The sequence below is a fragment of the Myotis brandtii genome, unplaced genomic scaffold, assembly GCF_000412655.1.
Source record: "Myotis brandtii unplaced genomic scaffold, ASM41265v1 scaffold422, whole genome shotgun sequence".
Taxonomy (NCBI): Eukaryota; Metazoa; Chordata; class Mammalia; order Chiroptera; family Vespertilionidae; genus Myotis; species Myotis brandtii.
In genome coordinates, this window is record NW_005366171.1 from 3,560,296 (window position 1) to 3,586,894 (window position 26,599).

Genomic DNA, 26,599 nt, shown 5'->3' on the forward strand with positions numbered 1-26,599 from the left:
CAATCATCACCGCTGCACCCACGAGCCATGAGCCTGGCTTCTGGCTGAGCGGCGTTCCCCCTATAATATCGCAATGACCACTAGGGGTAGCTCCTGCATTGGGCGTCTGCCCTGGTGGTTAGTGTGCATCATAGGGACTGGTGGTTCTGCTGGTGGTTCTGCTGTTCGGTCGATTTGCATATTAGGGTTTTATTATGTAGGATGTAATCTTTGTTTACTATCACTAATTTACAGACAGGAAAACCAAGGTTCAGAGAGGCTAAGTAACTTGCTGGAAGTCAACCAGCTTATAAGTGAGAGACTTGACCTTGGAACCCAGGGAATCAGGTTTTAAATATTACTCTATTAATAAATATTAATCTAAGCAGAAGCTTCATCTGCTTGTCATGTTATCCAGTTCTTCTCCTAGGTTGTTCTCCTCTGAACATATTCTACTTTCTTTTTATCCCTTTTACTCCATTTCTGCAGTTGTGATCTGAGTAGCAGAGAAAAACAAAACTGTCACCTCCCCTTTTTAAGACGCTACTAGAAGCCCAGCATGTGTGGCCTCACCATGCTCACAGCCCCGCCCACCCATGCCAGTGTCAAGTCCCTGCCAACGCCCACACACTCAGCCTCTTGGTGACCAGTCTTTGGTCGTTCCACTGTGACGGCATCACGATCACGGGGTTTTTATGATAGAGATACCTCTATTAATATAGCTCAAGCTCTGGCTGGGTAGCTCAGTTGATTAGAGCTTTGTCCTGATATGCCGAAGTTGTGGGTTTGTTCTCCAGTCAGGGCACCTCTGAGAAGCAACCAATGAATGCACAAATAAGTGGAACAACAAATCTCTCTCTCTCTCTCTTAAACCAATCAATCAATAAAGATTAAAAGAATATATAGCTCAAGATTACGCCACCTTTAAGAACAACCACATGACACTACTGGCCCATAATGAGCTTAACATTTACTAAGAACCAGAAATATTTTTTTCCGGACTGCTTTAGTCAATAAGTATTTCCCCCCAACTGTGTTTGTGCAGTTAGCATTTTCAGTGCAACAGCAGAATCATTACCTAAGGGTGTTTATTTGACCCCTTTGCCCCGAGGCTGCCCTCATGGAGCACACCCTTTCCACAAACTTTGGGTCATCTCCACGGAGCCAAGATCCCAAACTAGAAAAGCTCACCTGAGCAGGGTGAGCCACGGGTGCTCAGGGAGTGTTTGGAGACACAAGACTCAGGTAAAACTACTGATTGCCACATACTGCCTGTGGGAACTTAAGTTTCTTGACCTTTCAAATACTCAGGATTCTACTATATAAAATGAAAACAATAACTACCTCAGAGAGATGTGAGGACAAAATTCAGTGAAAACAACAACACACACACATAAAAACAGACATTAAGCAGTTTGCACAGCACTGATACCTGGAGCCCGCCCCTCTCCCTCAGGACCAGCTACATAATTTGTGGGGCCCAGTGCAAAAAGAAACTATGGTGGCCCCTGTAAAAAAATTATTCAGAATTTTAACAAAGTGAGCAAAGAACTTTAAGCCAAGTGCAGAGCCCTTGCAGCCTTCTTGGGATCCTGTTGCACGCTATATTAGTTTCCTAACACTGATGTTGCTGCTGTAAGAAATTACTACAGCCTTGGTGGCTTACAACAACACACATTCATTATCTTACCATTCTCGAGGTCTCACTGGGCTAATATCAAGGAGTTGGTAGGGCTGTATTGCTTTCTGGATGCTCAAGGTGATAATGTGTGCATGCCTTTTCCAGTATCTATCTCAAGGCTGCCCAGGCCCTTGACCAGGTAGCTCAGTTGGTTAAAGCACCGTCCCAATACACCAAGGTTGTGCGTTTGTTAAGAAAAAAAAATCAATTAAAGCCTGCCCACATTCCTCGGCTTATGGCTCTCTTCCAACTTCAAAGCCAGCAGTGGCTGGTCAAGTCCTTCTCACATTGCTATCTCTGACTCTTCTAACTCTCTCTTCCACTTTTCAGTGACCTTGCAATAACATTGGGCCCATCCAGATAACCCAGAAGAATCTCATTTTGAAGTCAGCTGATTAGCACCTTTATTTCCATCTGCAACCTTCATTCTTTGCCACATAACACACCATATTCACAGGTTCTGGGCATTAGGATATGGACATCCTAGGGAGGCCATTATTCTACCCACCATACACACCCATAAAGCCAGTCCTCCTGGCCCCTAAAACTGAGCTCTTAGATGTCTATCTAGAGACCATGAAGACCCCACAGTACTCCAATCCATACACGCAAACCTGTGGCCACACCCAGGGTGGTGGCAGCAAACACCCACGGTCACCTTGGATGGACCCTGACCTGCTCCCAGACGGACAGAGCCCCTGGCTCCAGGACACATTCTCTCTGCTGTAATCCTGGCCTGCTCCTTTCCTCTTGGATGTTCACACATGGTTTCTCCAGCTCAGGGCCCAGGGCTCCTTTGTGGGTGTGTGGGTGTGGATCTGTCCCAGCTGCTCCCACCTGGGGCTGCAGAAAATAGTCTCTCTTTTAACAACCCCTCATGCCTCAGCCTCAGACCCTAACCCACCAGTCAACCGAGGAGCCAGTCCACCTACCCCCTGCAAGGGAGGGAGTGGACCTCAGGGGACTGCTGGAGAGAAAGGTGACATCATTGACTCAGGAGCCTCTGAGGATCTGCCAACAAGAGGCAGGAAGCAGCACCTGCCTGAGGCTCTGCCCTGAGCTACCTTGGAGGAAGGCCAGAGAGTTGCCATGGCAACATGACAGCCCTGAAGCTTGGTACTGGAAGGCCCCTTCTCCTACTCTCCCCCAAGTGCCCCCGGGCTCTTTTGGAAATAACAACCACTGCCTGTAGGAAAAAATTCAGTGTGTGCCTGCTGCTGTGGAACTGTGGTCACCCACATGCCACCTGCCTGAGCCGCTGTCACTGGGGTGGCAAGCTTGCTTTAACCGCCACCCCCACGATCATCCTTCCCCACAACCACAACCGTCTTCTCAAAACCCATCGACCTCTCAGAAGATGTCTCTTCCATCCTCCCTCTCCACCTCTCAGGCAAAGGACTTCCCTGATCTCTTTCTCACACCCTCACTTTAAAAAAAGCACACACACACACACACACACACATCCCCGATGCTGAATTTACATGCAAAAATGCACAGATCTTAAGTACACAGTTTGATGTGTTTTGACAAATGATATACCTCTGTAGTCCACCCGCCAATCAAGGCTTGTTTTCTCCTTTTTCTCTTTTGGCTCCTGGGAGGTTACTTTGGTGCCTACAGATAAGGAGGAGGAGGATGGGTGCTGGGAGCAGGAGCCACAAGAAGGTTTGGAGCTTGCACGGGGGCATGAGCAATAAAGCCACGCCCAGCCAGGCTGAGATGCGGCTTTTCTCCCCTTCAGTCCTGAGGTCCTGGTATCTTCTCAACCCAGGAAGCAAACAGGCAAGCCCCGCCCCCCCCCGCCCCCCAGATCTGGCAAATCTTCTCATGGGCTGAGGTCTAGGAGGCTCACCGGTGATATAGCCAATGTCCAGTGTCCCCAGGTTTTCCCACCCGGATGGCCAGTGACCTTGTTACAACACAGGGAGAACGAATGGCATTTTGATTTCCCCAAAAACAAAGTATCCTGGTGCCCAGAGGAAGTTTTTCCTCTCTCTCTGCCCAAAGAGCCCAGATGAGACTGAAAGAACTGCCGGCTGACTTCCTGCTCCCCTGTCCTCCTCTCCCAGGGTGAGGGGATCAAACAGGTAAAGGGAGGCTCCCTGCAGACACCACTCTGCAGGTCCCATCTCCCTGCCAGAGAGGCCACAGAAGAACAGGTTTTTGTGGGCCATTGAGTCCAGCCCTTGACTTACTGGAAACCTGAGAGGATGACTCCACCCCAAGGAGGCCGGGGGATTGTGGGCAGGTGTTCGATCGCCTGCCTTGCACTCTGGATTCCCACTGCAGCGGAAGCTCCTTGAGGTTTCCCTGGCTCATGCTCACTCAGTGCCTGGCATACACTAGGTGCTCAATAATGGTTATTGGATAAATAAATTAATGAGTCTAGCAACCAGTTAGATGGACATTTTTTCCTTCTGGTTATGTCTTGTCCTATGTATAAGGCACTGAGCACAGTTCAGTCCTCTCTCAGATAGGTGGCAAGGTAAGTCATCTTTCAGGAGAGAGAGAGAGAGAGAGAGAGAGAGAAAGGGATGGCCAGAGGTGAGGAGAGGAAGGATGGGGCAGGATCTGGAACATTCACTTTCTGGTCCATGAATAAAGCCAAGAATAATGTCAGGGTTAGAACTTGGAAGAGCAAAGCCAAGAATACAAAGAGCAAAGTGCAGGTTCCAAGGACACCTCCAGGGGCAGACGTCCCCAAGAGGAAACCACAGGTAACAGGAGGGAGAGGCACGGGGGTTGGAAAGCAAGAGCCACCTGGCATGACTCTCTTGGAGGCGGGCAGTTAGCACGGGCTTCCTCCCCAGGTGCTCCCACCCCCACCCACTGGCTCCAAATCCAACATTCGCCCTAGCCGTGGCATCACTCTCCGCCCAGATAACGGGTTTGATGTTCACTAAGACATTTTTTCCAATACTGAGAGGCAGACCTTCCCCACCAGATGAACTGATCAGCTTAGAGCTCTGTTAAAGCAGCCGCCCCCCAGTCCCTTTAGACTCTAAAGTTCAGAGTGACACAAACTGCCACCTGAAGGTAGCAAAGCACTGTGACAGTCACAAGCACAAATTCCTTTGCTAGACTGGCTGGGTTCAAACCCCAGCTCTGCCAACGAGTGACCTGAAGCGGATATATAATCTCTCTGTACTGTTTCCTCTTCTGTAAAATGGAGACTAATAATGCTACTGTAAAATTATAAGAAACATATATATACTAGAGGCCCAGTGCACAAATTCCTGCATGGGTGGGGTCTGGCCAGCCTGGCCATAATCGGGGCTGATTGGGGCCGGGCCTGTTGGGAGGAGGAGACTGCCAAAGGTTGGCCAGTGGGCCTGCCCCGACTGGGGCTTGATCAGGGCTGGGCCAGCTGGGGGGAGGGGCCAAGGGCAATTGGCCGGCGGGGCCCCCCACAATTGGTGTGTGTGGGGGCCAATCAGGGGCGGAGCTGGCTGGGGGAGGGGCTGTGGGCCAGTGGGGGTGGTGGGGGCCCGTCAGGGGTGGGGCCGGTTGGGGGGAGGTGCTTCAGGAGGTTGGCTGGCCGGCCCCACCCCCTGATTGGCTGGTTTGCTGGCCACAGTGGGCATCATAGCGATCAGTCATTACAGCGTTCTGGTCACTGGCTTTTTATATATATAGATATTGGGCTGTTCCTGCTCATATTTAGTCTTTGACCCTCGTTCCTGACACAGAGCTCCTAAAACCCTTGGGATTTCCTGGACGGTAAGAGCAGTTTCTGACCTAATGAGGTGACTCCTGGTGGGCTCCTTCCTACATGAGGGCTGGTTACCAGAAAGACCAGCTATGAAAAGGAGCTGAGCAGAAGTTTGAAGCTTTCAGCTCTACTTCCCATCCTTTGGAGGGAGGAGAGGGGCTGGACAATGAGTTAATGACCGATCATGCCCTTGTGATGAGGCATCCATAAAAATCCCTACAGTGTGAGATTTCGATGGCTTCCGGGCTGGTGCACACATCCACCTACTGGGAGAGTGACCCACCCCAACTCCACGGAAGGTCCTGCACTGGCTACCTCTTCATCTGGCCACTCATCAGTGTCCTTTATCATATCCTTTATAATAAGCTGGTCAACACAGGTGTTTCCCTGAGCTCTGTGAGCCAATCTAGCAAATTATTGAACCCAAGGAGGGATTGGGGGAACCCCAATTTATAGTCAGTCACCAGTGACAGCCCTGGACTTGTGCCTGGCATGTGAAGTGGGGGCAGATGGGGATGCGGAGCCCTTAACCTGTGGGATCTGATGCTAACTCCAGGTAGACAGTGTCGAAACGGAATTGAATTGTAGGACACCCAGCCGGTGTCAGGGAATTGGTTAATGTGGGGAGAAAAACTACACGCCTGGGGCCAGAAGTATTGTGAGTATGAGTAAGAAAAGGAGTAAAGGAAAACCGTGCGTCTAGCATCTATTCCAGAGGTGCCTGTGGGAAGTCAAAGAGTTAATATAACCAAAGTGCCAAATGTATCCCAGAGAGCATGGTTCATGCTACGTAAATATTTGCCAGCATAATTTGAAATAGGATGATAGTAAAAGATATTGAAAAGATGTTTCCAAACTGAGTTAAGCAGGATAAGTCCAGCAATGACCTTGTGACAAGGCGGGGATGTTTTTATGGAAATTGACAGAAGGAGAGGCACTGTTTTGCCTCCACACATGCTTGCTTGGAGTGGTCCCCAACAGCTCTCCAGTCTGGGGGGTGTCTGGCACGGAGGCTGTACACAGAGCCTCCAAGCACTTGTGCGAAGAGGAACCGCGGGGATGAGCCATTGAGGAGCCCTCCTGGAGGAGCAGGAAGCTCCGCTCTGCCTCTTCTCAGAGATTGCGTTCTCCCAGCTATGAAAGGGGCTGACAAAAGTCGCCCTGCCCCACGGGGGAGGCATGGAAGCTCCATAAACAGAAGCTCTGTACAGAGGGAAAGTCTTCCTTTGTGATGACGGCTCCTTTCCAGCGGCTCACCAGGAAACTGCTGGATCTGACCACCTGGAGTCCTGCAGGGATGCTCTCTCAGTCCAGGCTGCCTCAGTAAATGCTTCCTCTGGAGAGGAACCTGCCTACCAGGGAGCCCTGCCCTCCTGAGAAAGGCCACAGGGCCTCCGTGCCTGCCACCCTCCTGCTTCCCGTTTCTCTCCCCTGGGAGTAGAAAGAAACAGCCTGTAGGGCACCTCCCTCAATGAAGGGTGAAGGTGTGACCTTGGACACGACTCTTACTCTTTCTGTTCCTCCGTTTCCATGACTCTGATTGGGAAGAATAGACCAGTTCCTTCGCTGCCTTCATTGCAGGTGGGCGTGGTCCAAATGGGAGGGGCATTCTCCAGGAGTCAAGCCCTGTGTGAATACCTGTGTCCCTGTTACAGCCATGCTGTAGTCTGTAAGATCCACCCTTTCCTGGGATTCCTTCTTTATTCCCCTTTCATTTGGAACAAACATGTGCTCTGCATCAGAGCTGGGCCTGTGTTGTGTGTCACAGCTAGCTGCAAAGTCCGCAGTTCCTGTTCTGGCCAAGGTCATGGCCAAGACCCTGCAGGAGTCCCGGGGCTCCAACTCCTTTTAGGACCCTTTCACCAGAGTCTCTGGGTTTTGCCCACATCAGATATGATTCTCCCCCAGCCCCAGATGTGGTCTCTGCAGCGCTCCCAGAGGGCGAGACCCTGTGGCACCTAGTTGAAGTCACCTACAGGATATTCCCAGAATTCAACCCTATCCAGAATCTGCCCCACCGCTGTCACGGTCCAAGCCATGACCACCTCTCACCTGGATTTCTGCAGGAACCTCCTAACTGGCCTCCCTGCTTTCACCCTGGCCCCTTCGGTCTGTTCTCAACACCACAGCCAGAAGGGTGGTTGAAAATGACAACCAAAGCACATTATTAATCTGCTCAAGCTCTTCCCACAGACCCCCATCTTACAGAGTAAAAGCCGCATGCCTCACAGCTGCCTACAAAGCCCCTCTCTGCAATTCTCCACTTCAGCTGTATGTTGGGATCACCTGAGAACTATAAACAATATGGACACTGAGTGCCACCTCTGGAAATGCTCCTCATTGGTCTGGGTGAGCCCCGCCATCAGGAGTATTTTAAAGCTCCCAGATGAGTCCAACGTGCAGCCATGATTGAGAACCACTGCCCTCCTTGATCTGTTGCCCCTCCAGCTCCATCTCCACCTCCAGCCTTCTTGCTTGCTCTGTTCCAGCCACATGAGCTTCCTTCCTCTCCTTCAAATGTGCCAAGCACACTTCTACCTCAGGACCTTTGCACTTGCTGGTCTCTCTGCCTAGAAAGTTTTCCCTCCAGGTGTTCACATGACTTGCTTCTTCATCTCTAGGTCGTTGCTCAAATGTCACCATCTCAGTGAGGCCTTCTCTGACCACGTCATTAAAACTTCAACCCCTTCTCCTATTCCAGCCTGGCCCTGTCTCTTTTTCCCACTTTATGTTTCTCCGTAGCATTTACTGCCATCTAACATGCCACATAGCTGACTTCTTGGTTTTGTTTATTATCTCTCTTCCCCCAACTGGAATGCAAGCTCCAGGAGGGCAAGGATTCCTGTCTGTTTTATTCACTGCTCTATCCCTGTGCCTAGACTATGATGGCACATAGGAAGTGCTCAATAAACATCCTTTAAGTGAACACATACTCCTCATCCCTCACAGGTTCTCAGCTGCCTTTGCATCCCTAGAACCCGGCCAGATTCTCCCTGGGCCAGGAAAAGCCATACAAAATCACACCGCACACAGCAGCTGCTCAATAAGTGTCCACTGAATTCAACTGAACTCTCCTCGCCAAAAGAACAGTCTCCAAACCCAGCAGCAAGATCTTTCCTAAAAACTCTAGCTATAAGCTCACGGTGGTTTGCAGCTTTAAGACCATTTTTAAAATAAGGAGAAAGAGGGGGAAAGAAGGTGTGGGGCGAGCTCACAGAAGTTAATGAGATTTTCTGAGCTGTGGTACGTGCCCACATTTTTAATAATTAGGAGCAATAAAAATTCTAACTGAACCTTAAAGGAACATCTTCTGTAACAAAGAGAGAAGTCAAGACAGACTTCTCTGTCAGGTGTAATGACTTGTTAGCCCTGGAAGATGGATGTACTTTAAAGAACTAATTTATAGAAAAACATAATTGTTCATAAAAATGCAACAATTAGGTTAAAATTACTTATTAACCGGAATGCTAGATGATTCCAGTGCCCTTAAGGAGTAAATTAGGTGATTAACCCTCAAAATCTCAAATGGAAGAAAGCCTTCCCCCTGCTTAGCAGAAGGAGAAACTGAGGCTGAGGAAGGAGAAAGGGAAGAGTGACTTGCCCAATGCTGGCCAAAAGGACTGAAGCAGGGGAGGGACACAGGAGTCCAAATGCCTAGTCCTGGCTCTGTCCCAGCACTGTGCTGACCCCATCCCCCAAAGGTCAATGAGAGCCCAGCCACTGACTCTGCTCACCCACTGGGTCTGAGGTCAGGCAGGGGCCGGTCGAGGGGCAGGCGGTCACTGAGATAGGCGTTGTAGCCGTAGTACTGGAACTGCTTCAGGGCCATGCGCCGGCCTTCGGGGCTGAGCTCCTGGCCCCAATGCGCAAACAGAGAGGAGTCTGTGAAGGGCTCAGCCTCGGCCTCCTCAGGCTTGGCGGGAGCCTCTGGAGAAAGAAGGGATAAGGAGACAGTGGGTCAGAGTGCACCCTTGCATATGCCACGACAACCCCTTTCCCTTCCTCACCCTTTCTTTGGGTAAACTATCTTAGTGTCATCTTTGGGAGACTGGAATCTTCATGCTTCCTCAAACTCATTTATCCACCTATTTATTCATTCCTCCACCCAATATTCACTAGATACAAAGGATATAGAAATATACCCACCAGGGTCTACTGGGAGGCTGATGGATGTGACCCTGATGCCCCATGGCTTCAAACTGAAACCCCTTCTTTCTCAGTCTGCTTCCCTGCCAGACATGCAGCCCCAGCACTAGAACGGGTTTCTGCTTCTCTTTCCCCAGATTGTATCCCCCCTCCCTGCCAGCCCTAAGCCTGCCCCACACCCAGGTCTCCTAGCTGAGGGTCTGCTCCCTTGCCTGGTTCTCACCAGCCCACCTCCCTCTCCACTGTCTGGTCCCGCTGTGAGTTGCCTGGCCCCCCCCATATGACATTCACCTGGCTACAAGGACCCCCAGCCAGACTGCCTCCTGCTGCTTCCAGACTCTGCCCACCATCTGTGGCACCAGGGATGGCCAACCCACCCTCAGTGCCCCACACTCTGGCACTGCTCATGGGGCCCCTGATAGACTTTGTGGGGGCAGTCCCCACACCAGGTCATGGTTTGCGTGGAACATTCCAAGAAAATGGAGGAGGCATTATTACCTATAAGAGCAGAGGTTTTGAATTCACATAGACACGGATTCAAATAAATCCCTGCTCCACCATTCCCTGCCACAGGCCACAAGCAAACACTCAGCCTCTCTATGCCTGGACTTTCCCACCTGTGATGCAGGAATAATAACACCCACCCACCTGCCCCTGGGATCTGTGAGGATTACATAAAATAATGAACACAAAGCACTTAGGCCAGCAGATGGCTCAGAATAAGTGCACAATAAGTGGTAATTCAGGGTGCTATAGCAAGGGGAACCTGGCCGGTCATTTAAATTCCTCTTTCATGGGGGTAACAGGTAGGTCTTGCCAGGCCATAGGCTGATGGGTCAGGACTTTGAAATTCATCCCAAGGGGCAGGTAGTCAGATTAAACAATTCAAGGTCAGAAATCAGAGAAACTGGACAGAGATGTCTTCTATGCTCAGAAGCAGGATGTAAGTAAGAGAGAGAGAGAGAGAGCCAGGAGTCGGAATGAGACAGGCCAGAAAGAAGAGGAAGCAAGTTAGGAACAGCAGAGGTAGGCTTGGGACACTTGCCAATGTCCCCTCAGGTGTCCACATAGAGCCAGTAGGTGCGTGGCACAACTATGCCAGGTCACTTAAAAGTACAGGCTGGAGATAGGCAAGGGGCTAGGATTTCAGAGTCTTCGAGGATGGGTATATCATCTTGGTTACCAGTTAGCCTTACAGAAGGAAACTCAGGTACATTAACTAGATTAGAACATAGCAAGGAGTAAAATGCAAACTGTGGGTGCATTTCTATGACAAAGCAAACGTCTTTAGTGTGGTAGCTGCTCAGAGCTCCATCCCAGAAGTCAGGGAGCACCTGTTCTCCCCTACCAGGCATTTTTGAAGAGAAGTACAGGGCTGGTGTGATCTTGAAGGCCCTTGTTATCTCTAAAATGATGTATGACTCAGTCATTTGGAATGGCGGGTAGTAAAAATCTAAATCAGTGAACCAATTGAATCATATAATATTTAACAGGAATGGCATTTTACTGCTCTCACAGACCTAAATGGATATTACCTAGTAAAATGAGATCAGTTCATGGAAAATTACGATTCTCAATTAGGCCTGTGTTGTGTAATATTGCATTATAAACATATTAAAGTCCTGAGTCCGATCCCATGCTTCTATCTTTTTACTCAATATGGATGCAAATGTCAGCAAACTTGAAAGCAGTGGGTCCTGAATGATGAGGTGGGGGCAAGACAACGTATGTCTTGTTCCCTGAGATGGCATGGCTCCCAGCACAGTGTGTAGCTCTTTCAAGAGACTCAATACATCATATTAAAATAAATTAATGAGTAGTACCCCATAGTGGTTAGTTAGTAGACTGAGGAAACCAACAATGAAAAGGTTAAATGACTAATCCAAGGTCACCTAGGTGTGTTTGATAAGAAAGGTCTGGCTTCCTCCAGACCCCACATTTTCCTCTGCACCACGAGTGGCAAACCCTGGTACAAGGGTCATATCTGGCCCACCACCTGTTTTATAAATAAAGCTTTATTAGAACATAGTCTCAGAGCTACAAGGGCAGAGTTGAGTAGGTACAACAGAGACCATCTGGCCTGCAAAGTGGAAAATGCTATCTGGCCCTTTAAGTGTGCTGTCTCCTGCTCTACACCTTACATTTGACATCTCTTGCCTCTGCTAACTCCATCTCTTTTCCTTTCCTTTCCAAGGACTGGTTAAGAGCACTGGCTACAGAGACAGAATCCTGGGGTTTGTACTCCAGCTCTACCACGTACCAGTTTAGTCTAGCTTATCTTACACCTCAGTTTCCTCATCTGTAAAATGGGGTTGATAATAACAGTTCCTTCTTCCTAGATCATTTGTGCATATTCAAGAGGTAGTCCCGGTAAGGAGCCCAGCATGGTGCCTAGAACATAATGTTAGCTCAACAAATGTTGCTGCTAAGGCCCCCTGAAGCCCCACAGCCCCGCCCGGGTGCTTTTCCACCAACACCTCTTGTGTTCAGATGGGGAAGATGGCCCTGCCTTGAGGCCCTGACTCTGAAAGCTGCTGCTGCTGTCTAGTCCCCAGATGAAGGGTCTCTGTGTCTAAAGATAAGTGGCCTGCATTTAACCTGTCCTAGATTGACTCCCTTCCCTCTCCAGTAAGAAATCAGACCTACTTGGTCGTCAGCAAAGGAGGGCCATCTTTAACATGCTGAGGTGGTAAAGGCACCTCAGGCAAGTGCCCCGCTGGGTCCTCTGCAGGCCTGGGGGTGTCCGGACACCTGTGGAGAAGGGCCAGACCCATGGCTATCTCTCCTCCTAGGAGCGGACTCTGGCTGCGGCCCCCTTCTGGGGTTCAGACCTATTTGGGCACACCTGACCAAGGGTGACTCCAGAGAAGCGTATATCCAGGGGGCTGAGGGCTGTCGAAGGCCGAGGTCATTCATGGCAGACATTGAGCAGGGCACAATGAACTCAGCTCATAGCTGAGCCAGAGAGTTTGGGGGGTTCTGAATATAACGGGGAGGCTGTCATCCCAGCCCATTCTGTACCAGCCATGCCCTTGTCTGGGTCCTAGGGGCAAACAGACGGAGAGGGAAAACTGATGGCCATTTCCCCAGACAGCCACCCGTGGGTCTCAAGTGGCACGTGTAACACACAGGCAGGGAGGAATTCCTCCGCCTACTCCGACTCACCATGAGCCACGTGGGGTGGGCAGGAGGGGAGCCCCAGCTGGGCTGAGGAGACCCACAGGCTGGGGGAGACACCACCATGCTAAGCCCCTCTCTGTGAAGGACCCCCTGATGGCCGTCTGCCTCCCTTGGCATGAAAGACAGAGTCTCTCCTAACGCCTTCAAGGCCCTGGGTGATGCGGACCCCACAGCCCGCAGAGCTCACCTCCTCCCATGGCCCCCTTGGCGCATCTCACCTCAGTGCCTTTGGTGCTTCCCACTTCCCTCTACACCTTGTGCTGACTCCCCTCATGTCTTTACCCCAAAGCCACTTGCCTGGCAAGGCCTTCCCTAAACATTCAATCCTCTCGCACCTGCCTATGTACTTTTCTATTTATCTTGCTTGTTTCCCCACTAGAATGTGAGCTCCAGGAGGTCAGAGATTTGCTTTGTTCTCCCTGGACCCCCAGTGCTTACACAGTGCCTGGCACCTGGCTGGCAGCAGGTCATGGCGGGGTCAGTAACTCTCCTGTCTGCTAGCGCCCCCCCCCCCAAACCCTCCAGAGGGAGCTGCAGGGCACCAGTGCTGTGTCACCTTCCCACGAAGCCAGGGAAGGTGTGGCCAGGACAAACTACCATCTAGTTCACCTAAGCAAAGTCACCCAAGACGAACAGTAGGGTCTTAGGAGCTTCTCAGGCAGTTCCATGGAATGTGATCAATGGTAGATAACCTCCACCCCTCACTGCACATGACCTGCTTTCCAGAAAGTTCTGCCAGTGCTCACATGAGGTATCTGAAAAGGCCACAATATGATCTCAGAGATATGCCCCATTGGCCGGGCCTGACTCAGAGCCCAGGAATGAGAGCTGAGAATTACAGTACAGGTCCGACAGCCTCCAGGCTAATTCCTGGAGACAGGAGGGAAGTGGGGCAGGAAATCAGCTCTGGAAGCTTCGAGCAATTCATGTAACAAAAGCCGCAGCTCTAAGCGCTGTCCACGGGCTCACCAGCCAGGCCTGAGAAGCACATCTGGATGTCCTGCCAAGGCTTTTGAGGTTCCTGAAGCCACTGATGCAGAAAGCGGAAAGGATACCTGCGTGAGGGTGGCTGCTTCAGTGAGCAGCCCAGATGAGGGCTCACCCGGCTGCTTTTGCTCCAGGGTCTTGGCGGTGCTGAGACTGTGCAATGGAGCAGATAGGAAATGGGTTTGGGAGTGAAGCAGACATTGTAATGCTGCCTAGCCCTTTCCGCTTCCAACTGCCTATCCTCTCCTGGACCGCGTTCCTGGAGATGCCCATCTTTGGAAGCTGACCCATTGCCAGCTCCTGCCATGCACTTCAGTGACAGCTCTGAGGTGCCAGTGGCTTTTGGAAGAGCTGCAGGGGAGGTTGTAGCCCAGATCTCTTCCTGAGCAAGAGGCCAGCACCTTCTCTGCTCCTTGGATTTTAGGATGAATCCTAAAAAGCAATAGAAGGTAACATTGCATGGTTGCCGCTGTAGGTCAATGTGGTTTGGGGCTCCTACCTTGGGGTTGGACAGAGGACTGGTCGAGCCCGTCCAAGGGGGCAGACAGAACCCACTGGGACACAGCTCGAGTACCCTGAGCCTGTGCCCAAGCCGGACCCTGCACTCATGGGAAGTGGCAGCCCTGCTTCTGGTCCCTCGGTCCGGGCCCTTTAGGGATATTTTCCCAGGAAAGAGGTGGAGCCTTCTTGTTTCTGTGGGTTACTCGGTTTGCTGTATGTCCCTGCTTCAGGCAGAGGGGACGGCAAGGAAGGCTTCAAGGGTGGGTGGAGAGGGGGCCTCGCTTCTGCCCTGCTGCCAGTCCTACAGCCATGGCTATTTCTGTTTCTCAGCCTCAGGCCATGCTCAAAGCTGAAGCTTTGGGTGTTTGGTGATAAGATCGGAACCCAGGGATGAGGAGGCAGGAGAAACTGGGACAGGCAGGCCGGCCTGTGTCTAACTAAGGTCATCCGAGGAACAGGCGCAGATGGTCCTGCCTCCGGACCTCCCAGCAGAGTGCTCTGGGGACCCCTTCTCTCCTGGGTCTGCTCTCCACACTCTCTGGACAAGCCCCGCAGCCCCTTCAGGCCTCCGTTTCCTTCACTTGTGAACAGGAGCAGACGGTCAGGCTGAAGGGGAGTGGCTGCGAAGTCAGCTTTGGAAAGATGAAGGCTAAGCATTAAATAGTGGAGAGAGCGTTGCCCAGTGTCCCTGATAAAACTTCTTAAAGGATGCTTCATTTTCTTCCACTCATTTTATTATCTTTTAAACAGTTTTATAATTTACATACCACAAATTTTACCTTTTTTCAAATGTACAATTCAATGATTTTTATAAAATTTTCTTCCACTCTTGAGGTGCCTGGTTGCATGTTTTATTTGGGGTTAAAAAGCAAAGGGCTTATTGGATTTTCGGAAATGTACATTTCTCATCACTTTCAGTGAACTCTGGCCTGCTGGTTCCCTGCCCATGCGAGGTCACCATTATCCCCACTAAGGAGGCTGATGCGTGGGCCTCCCTGACCCAGAAGCCCAGGCTGCATGTGTAGAGCATCAAAGCTCATTGGTGGAGCCCTGCTGAGGAGGCAGGATTCACTCCTCCACACAGGGAGGGACTTCACCCTGAGCAGCAGGCCAGCCCTGGCTGCTTCTTTTGCCTTCTGTTTCTGCTTCTGTTTCTGTGCTGTGTTCTCCTTCCTCCTCTTCCAACACCCAATCGAGGGCCAACACCCAGCCACGGTGCCTGGTCCCAGCCAGGGCCAGGAGCGAAGCAGGCTGGCCTGAGAGGCAGAGACCTCGGCCAGCCCCACCTCCGACACTGGCAAACCCACTCCCTGGGCCTCCATTTCTCTTTTGTAAGATGAAGCCAGTGTTTGAGTTTTATTGGGAGAAAAAGGAGGATTTCAGCACATCATTGTGGTGCTTTTCTTATATCTAGCAAAGCAAGACCTGATGACTCCACTTGTAGATGGTCTCCCCTGGATGTGCCAAGAGCCCTAATAATAAGGAAACACGGTATTCTGTTGAGTGGAGGGTCTCCCTTCTCCCCTCCTCCTGGAGGGGCATTAGAACATGAGCTGAAGGTCTTTTGCCAGCAGTCCCCACAATTACACGTTCTCTTCCAGGAATCCTTAGAACTGGGAGGAGAAAGCAGTGGAATCAGACAGGGAAAGGCTTGGAGCCAATTAGAAGAAAGGAGCCCTGACAGTCTCCGGTCCGACACCATTAAAATCTCTGAATGGCGATTTTATTCATCGTGGCATAGGTGAGTCCGGAGAGCTTCCTCTGGCACCTGGAGAGTGTTTTGGGGAAGAAGAGCGGCTTCTCCAGAATGCCTTGTGATGAGGCAGGGCCAGGGTTGGCACGGCAAAGGGCCGCCCGCTGCAGGGGCTCGAGTCAGCTCTGCCCTTCACCAGCTCTGTGTGACCTTCATCGAGCTCCTGAATCTCAGCTTGCTCATCTGTTTAATCTGTTTAAAGCAGACACTAATATTTATCTCTAGCTCATTGCAAAGATTAAGCGAGGGGCTGGATGCCAGTAAAGTTCTTCGAAAACTATCCGACTCATGGTAAATTAATTAACTCCCTGTTGCTGCTCTAACAAAGAAACACAAATTTAGTGGCTTAAGATAATACAAATGTATTGTCTTGTAGTTTTGGAGATCAGGAGTCTGACAGGCTCTCCCTGAGCTAAAATCAAGGTGTCAGCAGGGCTGCGTTCCTTTCTGGAAGTTCCATTTCCTTGGATTCTTTTTTCTTTTTTGAGGTATTTTTTATGATTGATAGTATTATAGATACCTGAATCCTCGAATCCTCATTTTCAGCTGTTAGAGGCCACCTGCACTCCTTGGCTCAGCGCTCTCTTGCTCCATGGTCAGTAAACAGTGGGTTGAGTCCTTTTCACGGGGCATCACTGTGTCCTCCTCTCCTGACACCCTCGTCCATTGGTAAGGATCCTGTGATAACTCTGGGTCCACCTGGATAATCCAGGTTAGATGGTCAACAACGTAATTCCACCTGCGACCTTCATTCTCCATGGTCATGGAAGGTAGCATACTCAGAGGTTCCAGAGATAAGGATGTGCACACCTTTGGGGGCCGCCACTCTGCCTGCCCCAGTAAGAGATCAGTCATTGTGGTGTTTGCCATCTGTAGAAGGGAGATTCTAATACTTGGCCTTCAGGGTTGTAGTGAGGCAAAGGAACGCGAGTTCACATTTGTCGAGAGCTAACGATGCCCCTGCACTGCTCTTAGCACAGCCACACACTCATCCCTGACCCTCCACCACTGAGACTGAACAGGCAGACACGCCCAGGACAAGCAGGGCAGGGCTGCCAGCCAGGCTCTCCAAAGAAGCAGGCGACATGAGGCCAGCAGGTGGCTATGAGCTGTTGAGGGGGCCCATCCCTGACCGTGAAGCCACACGGGTCCTGCTTCCCTCCTATGCCAAGCAAGGCAGGTACTGTGACCGTCACGCTCCCGCCTCTCTGTGTGTCCCCCACTAGCTCTGATGGAATCGGCCCACTTGCCAGCTGGCTCCTGATCTCTGCCTCTGCCTCCTGCTGCTGTGCTTTGGGCTGGGGCCAACACTCTGCTACCCCAAACTCTGCTTTTAAAACTCCCTAAAGCTGCAGTTCTATTGTTTTGGGAGGGTTCTCATCTAAGAATCTGATGAAAACTGTGACCATTCCCCAGGAAAATGCACATTGGCACATGCAGGAACAATCTGCTCTCAAATGCAGGAAGCAGGAAGTAAAACAGAGGCTGCAAACCTTTTCCTGTAACAGACCAGTGTGACTAGTTTAGGCCTGGTTGGTCACGTGGTCTCAGTCACAACTGTTCAACTCCACCTTGGGAAAGCAGTCATAGACAATACAGCAGTCCCCTTTACCTATGGGGATGCATTCCAAGACCCCCAATAGATGTTTGGCACTGCAGATAGTACCGAACTCTATATATACTATGTTTTTTCCTATACATATATGCCTTTGATAAAATTTAATTTATAAAGTAGGCACAGTAAGAGATTAACAACAATCCTATATAATAAAACTCTAATATGCAAATCGATCAAATGGCGGAACAACTGGCTGAATGATGTGCACTGACCACCAGGGGGCAGATGCTCAACACAGGAGCTGCCCCCTGGTGGTCAGTGTGCTCCCACAGGGGGAGCACCACTCAGCCAGAAGCCGGGCTCACAACTGGTGAGTGCAGCGATGATGGCGGGAGCCTCTCTCACCTCCACTGCAGGCGGGCGGTAAGAAGCGAGGGGTCCAGTACTGCGAGAGCCCCGGACTGCGAGAGGGATATCTGACTGCTGGCTTAGGGGATCGGTCTTCAGCCAGCAGGTAGACATCCCCCGAAGGGTCCTGGACTGCGAGAGGGCGCAGGCTGGGCTGAGGGACCCCCCTCCCCACAGTGCAAGAATTTCGTGCACTGGGCCTCTAGTAACTAATAATAAAATAGAACATGTGTAACAACATACTGTAATAAAAGTAGTGTGAATGGCTTTGGCGCCACTATTAAGTAAAATAAGGATGATTTAAACACAAGCACTGTGATACCATGACAGTGGAGCTGACAACCTCGACAGCTACTAATTGACTACAGGTGGCTAGTGTCTACAGTGTGGATAATACTGGCTAAAGGGATGATTCATATCTGGGTAGGATAGAGCTAGATGACATGAGATTTCATTGCTACTCAGAATGGCATACAATTTAAAACATATGAATTGTTTATTTCTGAAATTTTGCATTTATTATTTTCACATTTCAGTAGGTCATGGGTAACTACAACAATGGAAAGTGAAACCAGGGCGAAGGGGAGACTACTGTACATAAATGAGTGGGTGTGGCTGCATTCCAAGAAAACTATTTCTACGGCAGACAGCAGGTCAGATTTGGCTTGTGGGCTGTGGTTTGCCATCCTTTGGTGTAATGGTAGCACACACTGTGGATACAATGGCTGCTGTGTTGATGCTAACATACCTGCCTCACCTGCTTGTAGTGAGGAATAAAGGAGTGAATCTGTGTTAGCTCTCGGAGCAGTGCCTTACACCAGGTTAGCCCTGTGAGTGTGTTAGCGAGGCTCTGCTTGCTGGTCCTGGGCCTCTGCCTTCGGGCCCTGGCTTTGAGACACCTCTTTGCCTTGTTCCACTGAGGACCCACTCTGAGCCCCTGGTATCAGCCTCATAGGACACAGCCTTAGCCCACCTGGCTTGAGACAAGGGTGGTCGAATCCAGCCCCAGCTGGGAAGGACAAAAGGCAGTTATGATTCTGGATGTTCAAGTCACTGAAAACAAGACCGTAGGCAAGGGCAAGGTTAGAGGAATCAGGCCCCACACTCTTGGTTGGAGTTGGTAAGGGTTAGGGAGGGTAGCCCCAGCCAGGTGGGCTAGGATTCTGGAAGGGTGGCAAGTCCGGGCAAGGAACTCGAGAATAAGTCAGGCATTTAAGGAGGAGCTCAGTCATTTCTGCCTGGGCTGACACAACAGGCAAGGAACAGGAATTCTTCTGACTCTGGGAGCCAACTCCACATACTGCGTGACAACCTCTGGCAGCCAAATCCCACCCACTCCTGTGCAGGGCTGGGACTGCCTGTCTTCCCTGCCAGCCTGGCGTGGGCTCTGGGCCTGGGTGTGGCTGAGACTAATGGGCAGGCAGGGGCCGCCAAGCTCAGGGCTCACACACCCTCATGGAAATGGAAATGGACTTTGATTCGAATTATGCAGAATGAAAGCTACTATTAAAGCTCCAAGTCTTTATGCTCCAAGCCAACCAATATAAAGAACATGTAAAAAAAAAACTCATTTTAGGGAGTGACAAATGTCTGTATCTTAGGAACCAGGATTTATAGGAGCCATTATGTGCTACTTTAAAAGAGCCCTTTAAACCCACGAGTCTGCCTAGGAGATATAATGAACTCTGAAGCACATACCATCATTTTTCCCCCCTGAGAGCTGACAGCTGAGCACCTGGACTCCTAAATATACACCTCGCTGTTCACACATAAAACACCGTGTTTCTACACATCAGTTTCTTGGAATGAACTAGCTGGCCAACCCTGCTGATGTGAAAGTGGCACACTTCTCCTGGCACAGATGGGAACAGCCGGGCTCAGCTGGGAGAAAGACGTGGCCCTTTGCTGTAGGACAGACTGTGGCTGGACCAACTTCAGATGCCAGCTTGCAACAGCCTGTACCTCAGAGGCGCAGGGACCGCCTACACAGAGCCCTCGCTTTGGAAACCTGCAGCCTGGCATTAGCTGGGAAGCGCGTGTATACGTTTCCTCTGTAATATTACTCTATCCCTTTCACTCCAGTCTCTCAGGGAAGCCTGCTGGTTTCCAATGTCTTTCTTCTGGTCTTAAAGGGGCAGCCGGGTGCTGTATTTTTCCCAAATGTTAGCAAGCCTCAGACTTAACCAGTGGGGCCGCACATTCACAGATCATCGCTGGGCTCCACCCCGAGGTCTGACTTAGCAAGTATGGGGTGCAGCTTCAGAAGGTGCATGTCTAACAGATTCCCCAGGGAATCGGAGACTGCTCATTGGGCCCCACTCTGAGAACCAGGCTGAGGAGGTGACTGGGAGCCACACACACTCCTGGGGCTTTGGGCAAGTCCCTCCCTCTCCTTAGGCCTCAGTTTTCTCGTGGGTAAAAAACTGAAAGGGGTGGATCCAGATGATTTCTAAGAACCTTTCATGTGCTAAAATGCCGTTATTCTAAGTTGGTTCAGATGATGGATTCTGGCTCACACAGGGGCTGGTGGCTTCCACTTGGAAAGAGAATGTTCAATGGAATCCTTATACCTCCTGTTCAAGTCTTTGTTTTATAAATAAATGAATTCAGGTCCAGAGAGGTTAAATGACTTGCCGAGGTCACACAGCTAAGTAACAGTTGATTCTAGGAGTAGGAGAGTAGACAAAGGCCCTGAATGCCCTCAATCCCTGCTCAGGGCTCCCTCCACCACCCAGGAGGGTTCCTGCAACATGGCTCTAAGAAAAAGCAACCTGTTCAACCACCCAGTGTTTCTAGTACCTCTGAGGCAGCCAAACCCCACAGCCTGAGCCCTGGGCAAAGCGGCAAATCCTTCCTCAGAGACCCTCACCAGTGTGGTTACCTGGGTCTGATGTACAGAAACACCTGCAACTATACGTCAGGCTGACAGGTAGGTAAGAGGCGCGCTGCAGGTGTGCAGGGAGAGGATATTAATCACAAGATCCCTGGACTGTTAACCCAGGCTCCCAGAGGACAGCAGAGTTCCTGCTTTCTCAGTTATCTCCAGCTGTATCCTCACATATGGGCACACGCACATGCACACAGGGCCACAGCACCCCACAAAGGCTTGTCCTGAACACGGATTCCTCTCGTCCCAAGTGGCTGCTCACTGCATGTAGAAGGACCATTAAAAATGTGTTATTTCAAAGACGAGAGAAGAACACTTGTAAAGACAAACTTGCATGAAGAAATGTGATGGAGCTCCCTCTGGTTAAATGCTAGTAGCCACATCTGAATCTCTCAGTGTAATTCACAATGAAGGATCACTAGGAGCCAGGGTGCTGGCGGATCTGCTCACAGCCTCCTGGGTGCCCACCTGTGGGGGCCCAGGGCTGCGACTGCCATCACTCCCAGCAGCTGCTGGCTCACCGGCATCTTTTCATTACTGTCCTCCGTCATCGATCTCCCAGCCCTGGCAGCCACAGCTGGATTTTGGCGAAAAGAAGTGGATTTGCCCTTTGAAGAACGTTAACAAACAGACCCTTCCAACCTCAGACCCCTGCAGGACTAGGAAAAGCTTTGAATCCACGTCAAAGAAGCCATCAAAAGAAATAGGCCATTTTCAAACAAAATCCATTTCTTGAGCGTGACGGTGAAAATATTTATCATATGAAAGATGCGAAAACCTTTATGGTGTCTCAGTGCTTTGTATTATGAATGCAGCATGTGTCCGGCGGAATGTGTGCTCCAAAAAACAAAAACAACAACAAAACACACAGACACCAAAAATAAACCCCAAAACCCATCATGCCTATAATTTTGAAAGGGGGAAAATGAGTCCTTCCCATCTGGTAAATTCTTTATCAACCCAGTTGTGCTGCACAGGCACCTGCGGCAGAGGAAGGAGGTGGGCCCAGTGTTCAGCTGCACAAAAGTTGCAGACAAAGAAACGCTACATGTCCGGACACAATGAATAAGCGGTCCCCTGGTTATCTATCTCCGTCAGCCATGGGCTTTGGAAAGTAGCCACACTCACATCTCCCACACCAGGTCAGACGAGGCCACTTCCGTGGGCCTCAGGATTATCCTCAGGGTCCTAACTTCCTTCAGAAACTTCCAGAATCATGAGTGTTTGCTTTACAAAATGAATTTTCAAAGTGCATAAGCAAGCCTGTCCTACGCCCAGAAAGAGTCACGAGGGGCCGAGATGGCCTTCCTGGGAGACCTTCCTGGGGCTCCAGGCTCAGACCTGAGGATGAGAGCTCTGCTCGGAGACCCTGTGTGACTAGGGAAGACACCCGATGCACAGCCTCTCATGGGCCCCTGAGCATGTCCCTCTGTGTTCAGGAAGGAAACGGGCCCAGTTCTCATGCCCTTTCCTCTGGGCGGGGGGCTCAGACAGAAGCTCCCGGTGGGCCCAGGCACACTACAAAGGACACGTGGGCTTGCCCAAGTTATTCTGGGTACCCACAGAGAGGTGAAAATTAAACTCCATGCATTTGAAGTTATGAATGAAAGTGAATTCACTTATTCAATGAACATGCATTGAGGTGCAGCTGTCAGAGAGGTAGCCTAGCCTGGCAGGCCTGGTGCAAGTCCCCCAGCCTCTCCATGTCTCAGTTTCCTAATGTGGAAAATTGGGGATAATCATAATACTTGCTTCTGCGTGGGGTTATTGTGGTGGATTGAATACGTTGATAACAAAGCCTCTCACTTCTATGTGCTATATTATCACTGGCAATTGTTACTATTGTTATGGGTCAGGTCCTGTGCTGAGTGTTGGGAGTAATCAAGGGGAGATCCTGTGCCCACTTCGTACACCCATATCACTTGTCTTGTATAAGACATACCACGATTAGCTCCCTGGACCATGGATTTGGGCAAGGTTGGCCCTCTGTTAACCCCCATGCCTCCTGCCAAGTGCCAGTAGGAGGAATGTTATTGTTGAACATTTGTGGGGTGCTGGGCTCTCTCAAGGGGAGGGGCTCACCCTACCCAGCAGTCCTGCCTCCCTGAGCCCTCAGCCCTCTGCATTGCTCGCAGCACACCACTCAGCACAGCGAGTTGGAGGTGCCCAAATGCAGGTGTGAGGTGAAGTCAGAGCCTCAGAGAACAGCAGGGACCACCCACTCAGACCAGCTCTTGGCTCCTTTCAATCATAACCCACAGTAAGAACTACGTTTTGCATTAGGTCTATCTAGCACAGGCATGCAACACATACATAAGGAAAACCACAATTCGCAAAGTAGTATTTAACCTTACTATGTGTGACTAACTCTGGTTTATTCTATTTTATGCTAGAGTATTCTATCAAGAAGGAAAGCTGGTCATGACCTAGAAAACTGATGCCATGACCTATTAATGGATTGTAACCCATATTTTGAAAACCACTGATCTAGATCAGTGAATTACAACCTTTTATAAATCATTGCCCCCTTTTCATGAATGTTAAAATCTCTACCCACCTTTCACATTGCTTGAAATTTGAAAATAAATGAAAATTAAATGTCACAACTGAAAACAAATAAAAACAGTGGTCATTTGGAATAAACTTTTTCAAAGTGTGCATGCCACCTAACCCTACTGTCTCAAGATTTTGACATGGACCCCCACCCCTGGAAGGAGGGAAGATGCCCTCCACTGAAAATAACTTAGCTAGTACAGTGGTTTTCAAAAGCAACTGTGGAGCCCCCTTGGGGAAGGTAGACCCTGAGTGGAGGGTAGAGAAGGTCTGAGGCTTCAGGGACTTGCTAAAGACAACACAGAGGCAAGGTTGGGGCAGAAGTGAGAGGCACATAGGACAGGAGGAGGGACCTGGGCAGGAATTCCCAGGGTCTTCAAACTGCTTCCAAAAGGCATAGCTACCGGGCACACAGAGATCATTCCTGGGCTTTGGGTTAGATTTCTAGAAAAATGCCTCGTCGACTGGGAGTCAGGAGCCCTGCTTAACCGCTACATGTGTCTTTGATTAATAAAAGATGGTAGATGAATTGATCATCTATGAACAGGGGCAGTGTTTTTAGAAGAGAGCATCTTCCTAACCCGGGATCCAGCAGGCAGGAGGCCTTGATGGAGAGAAGAAGGGAATTCCTGTGTGTGCTCGCTGGCCACACACGCTGCATGTGCCCACTGTGGGAGGGCGGTGGGAGGGCTCTGCTGGCTCCTCCACTGACATGCAGAGCCCACTGCATCAGGTGCTGCTGTCCCAGGCAAGGTCGCCTTGAGAGTTAGAACCTCCCAGGACTGACTGGTGCCACTGCAGCTGCTGCCCTAGCTCCTTCATAGAGGCTTTCTTACCCACAGCCAGATGGGACAGGCAAGACGACAGAGGCTCTGCTCTGGGCTCCCAGCAAGAACCTGCAGACACAGCAGAGGCTGCTGTGCCAATTCGATGACCAGATAAAGGCATTCGAAGGGAACCACCCCAGTTCCCAGCCATACATGCCTCGGGGGTTTGGAGTCAGCCTCAGAGACAACCCCCCCACACACACTCATGTGTGGGTGGAGCACAGACAGGCACCATCCCTGAGGCCACAGCTAACCCTGACTTCCCAGCCCTGGCTGCACATTAAAGCCTATGGGCACAAAGCAATGACAAAAAGACAAAAACGACTGATGCCTGAGCCCTACCGAATCAATCTCTCAAGATGGGCTCCAGGCATCTTGTTTTGTCTTGTTTCATTTTTTACCTCCCCTGGTGTTTCCAATATGCAGCCAAGATTTAGAACCACGTGGCTGGGGAAAGATTTCCAAACTTCAGTGTGTACACAAGAAGCCACCCAGGAAGTCTGGTGAAAATACAGATTCTCCATGAGTTGGGCCGTCCCCAGAGATGCTGGGCTGAAGTTCCTGAACAGGGTAATTATTAACAAATCCCAAGAAACTAGCTCCTCCCTGATCAACAAAACTTCATGTCAATTCAAACCACCTCACATCTCCAATAATAAAGCAACCCTGCATCCCCTGAACAAATACTGGGGCCCTTCATAGACCATAAACATGGTATTAGACCAGTGATGGCGAACCTATGACATGCGTGTCAGAGGTGACATGCAAACTCATTTTTTTGGTTGATTTTTCTTTGTTAAATGGCATTTAAATATATAAAATAAATATCAAAAATATAAGTCTTTGTTTTACTATGGTTGCAAATATCAAAAAATTTCTATATGTGACACGGCACCAGAGTTAAGTTAGGGTTTTTCAAAATGCTGACACGCCGAGCTCAAAAGGTTCGCCATCACTGTATTAGACCAATAGTATGCCTTCTCTCAGGTAGTACTATCATAACCCTCTTTTAATCTTTTGGAAGTTTAGTAACTGATGATTGCAAGGTCTGTTTTCCTGATCTATATATCATGATATCTCATTTTCCCACCTGAGCATCAAAGGCCCCTCCTCCCCAAGGCAAATCGTGAAGGGCTCTTGAATATATTTGGGTTTAGAAAAGGAAACCTGCCAAGGACCCAGGCTTTGGTGGACCCCAGCCCTTAGCTGGTGAGCACAATCCCCCTTCCTTTCTGCCATGCAAATCTTATAAATGGCCAAGTCTTCTTTTAAGATTCTGATTTGTTCTACACGACCAACTCTACCAGGGTTTCTGATGCAGTGTTCCCTGGAACACACTTTGAGAAACAGGGCAGCTGAGGCTGAGCTGCAGGAAGGCAGCTGAGGAATCAAAGCAAGGCCAGGTTGGGGGATGGAGAACCCCACGGGCTCTTCATTGAGATCCAGTTCCCTGAGTCACATGTAGGCAGGATTTTCAGGACTGGGGGATTTTTCAAATAGGACCCCCCAAAAATCAAAGAGTGGGCCAGGGTACCCACTGCTGGGCACCGCCTGGTGGAGACTCAGAGAGAGGGACCTGTAGGACTCGGGGCCAATGCCTAGAATCTCACTTTGGCTCAGGGCCGGCCCAGGGTTAAAGGGAAAAGGGGTCACATGGAAGTGGGGGTGCATCAGGGCAATCTTTCCCTCTGGCCTCATGTATTTCTCAGGGCTGCCCTTCTCTGCCCCCAGCAAATCTAACTGAAATCAATTTTAGATGGGTCCATTCAAAGAGGCAAGAGGGAGAAAATACTAAAATATTAGCAGTTATTTATGGATTGTTCAATGGATGATGATTATTCGTTTTATAATGAGAAAACAATAACAAATGACATTTTAAGTGTGCACTGAGCGCCAACTGAATGCTCAAAGTAGAGCAAAGATACAATTATATACTGAGTCTAGTTGGAGTGCTGGTGATTAAAATGTTAGTAGAATGAATCCAGCTATGCTATGTTCATAAAACACTAATTATGTGCCAGATATTGTGTATATATCATTGCATCTTTCAAATAATCCCACGGGGGCAAGAATTACTATCCCTGTTTGAGAGTTGAGGAAATCAAAATTCCAAGAAGCATCTTAGACAAGATGATACAGTAAGTAGGGGACAGGGTACCAACCATGTCACCCAATTGGGCCCCACTGCCTCTATATACAACCCCCAAACCCACCTGGCCCCAAACGAAATATTCTCAACCCATCTTTGGGACACAAAGGCCCAGAAAATCCCTGGAACCGTGCAGAACGTTATTGAATAAAATTAAATAGAACTCAATAGGGCTACTGTCACTTATTTGACTATCTCAGTGCAAAATACTCTGAGGCAAGAACTTGGATGAGTGAAAATGCATTTACTGAGCAATCAAATGAAAGTGCTCAGGGCCC

The 26,599-nt window shown here is 49.9% G+C and overlaps 1 protein-coding gene across 3 annotated transcripts in view; it reads right to left on the bottom strand.

Annotated features, from left to right (window-relative positions):
* Positions 1–26,599, bottom strand: part of GALNT18 (polypeptide N-acetylgalactosaminyltransferase 18) — a 301,670-nt gene that overhangs the window by 146,269 nt on the left and 128,802 nt on the right. For all 3 annotated transcript variants that reach the window (XM_005873977.2, XM_014545884.1, XM_005873978.2), the window contains exon 2: positions 9,107–9,299. In XM_005873977.2, the coding sequence (XP_005874039.1) occupies positions 9,107–9,299 (193 nt within the window). The remainder of the gene's footprint in view (positions 1–9,106; positions 9,300–26,599) is intronic.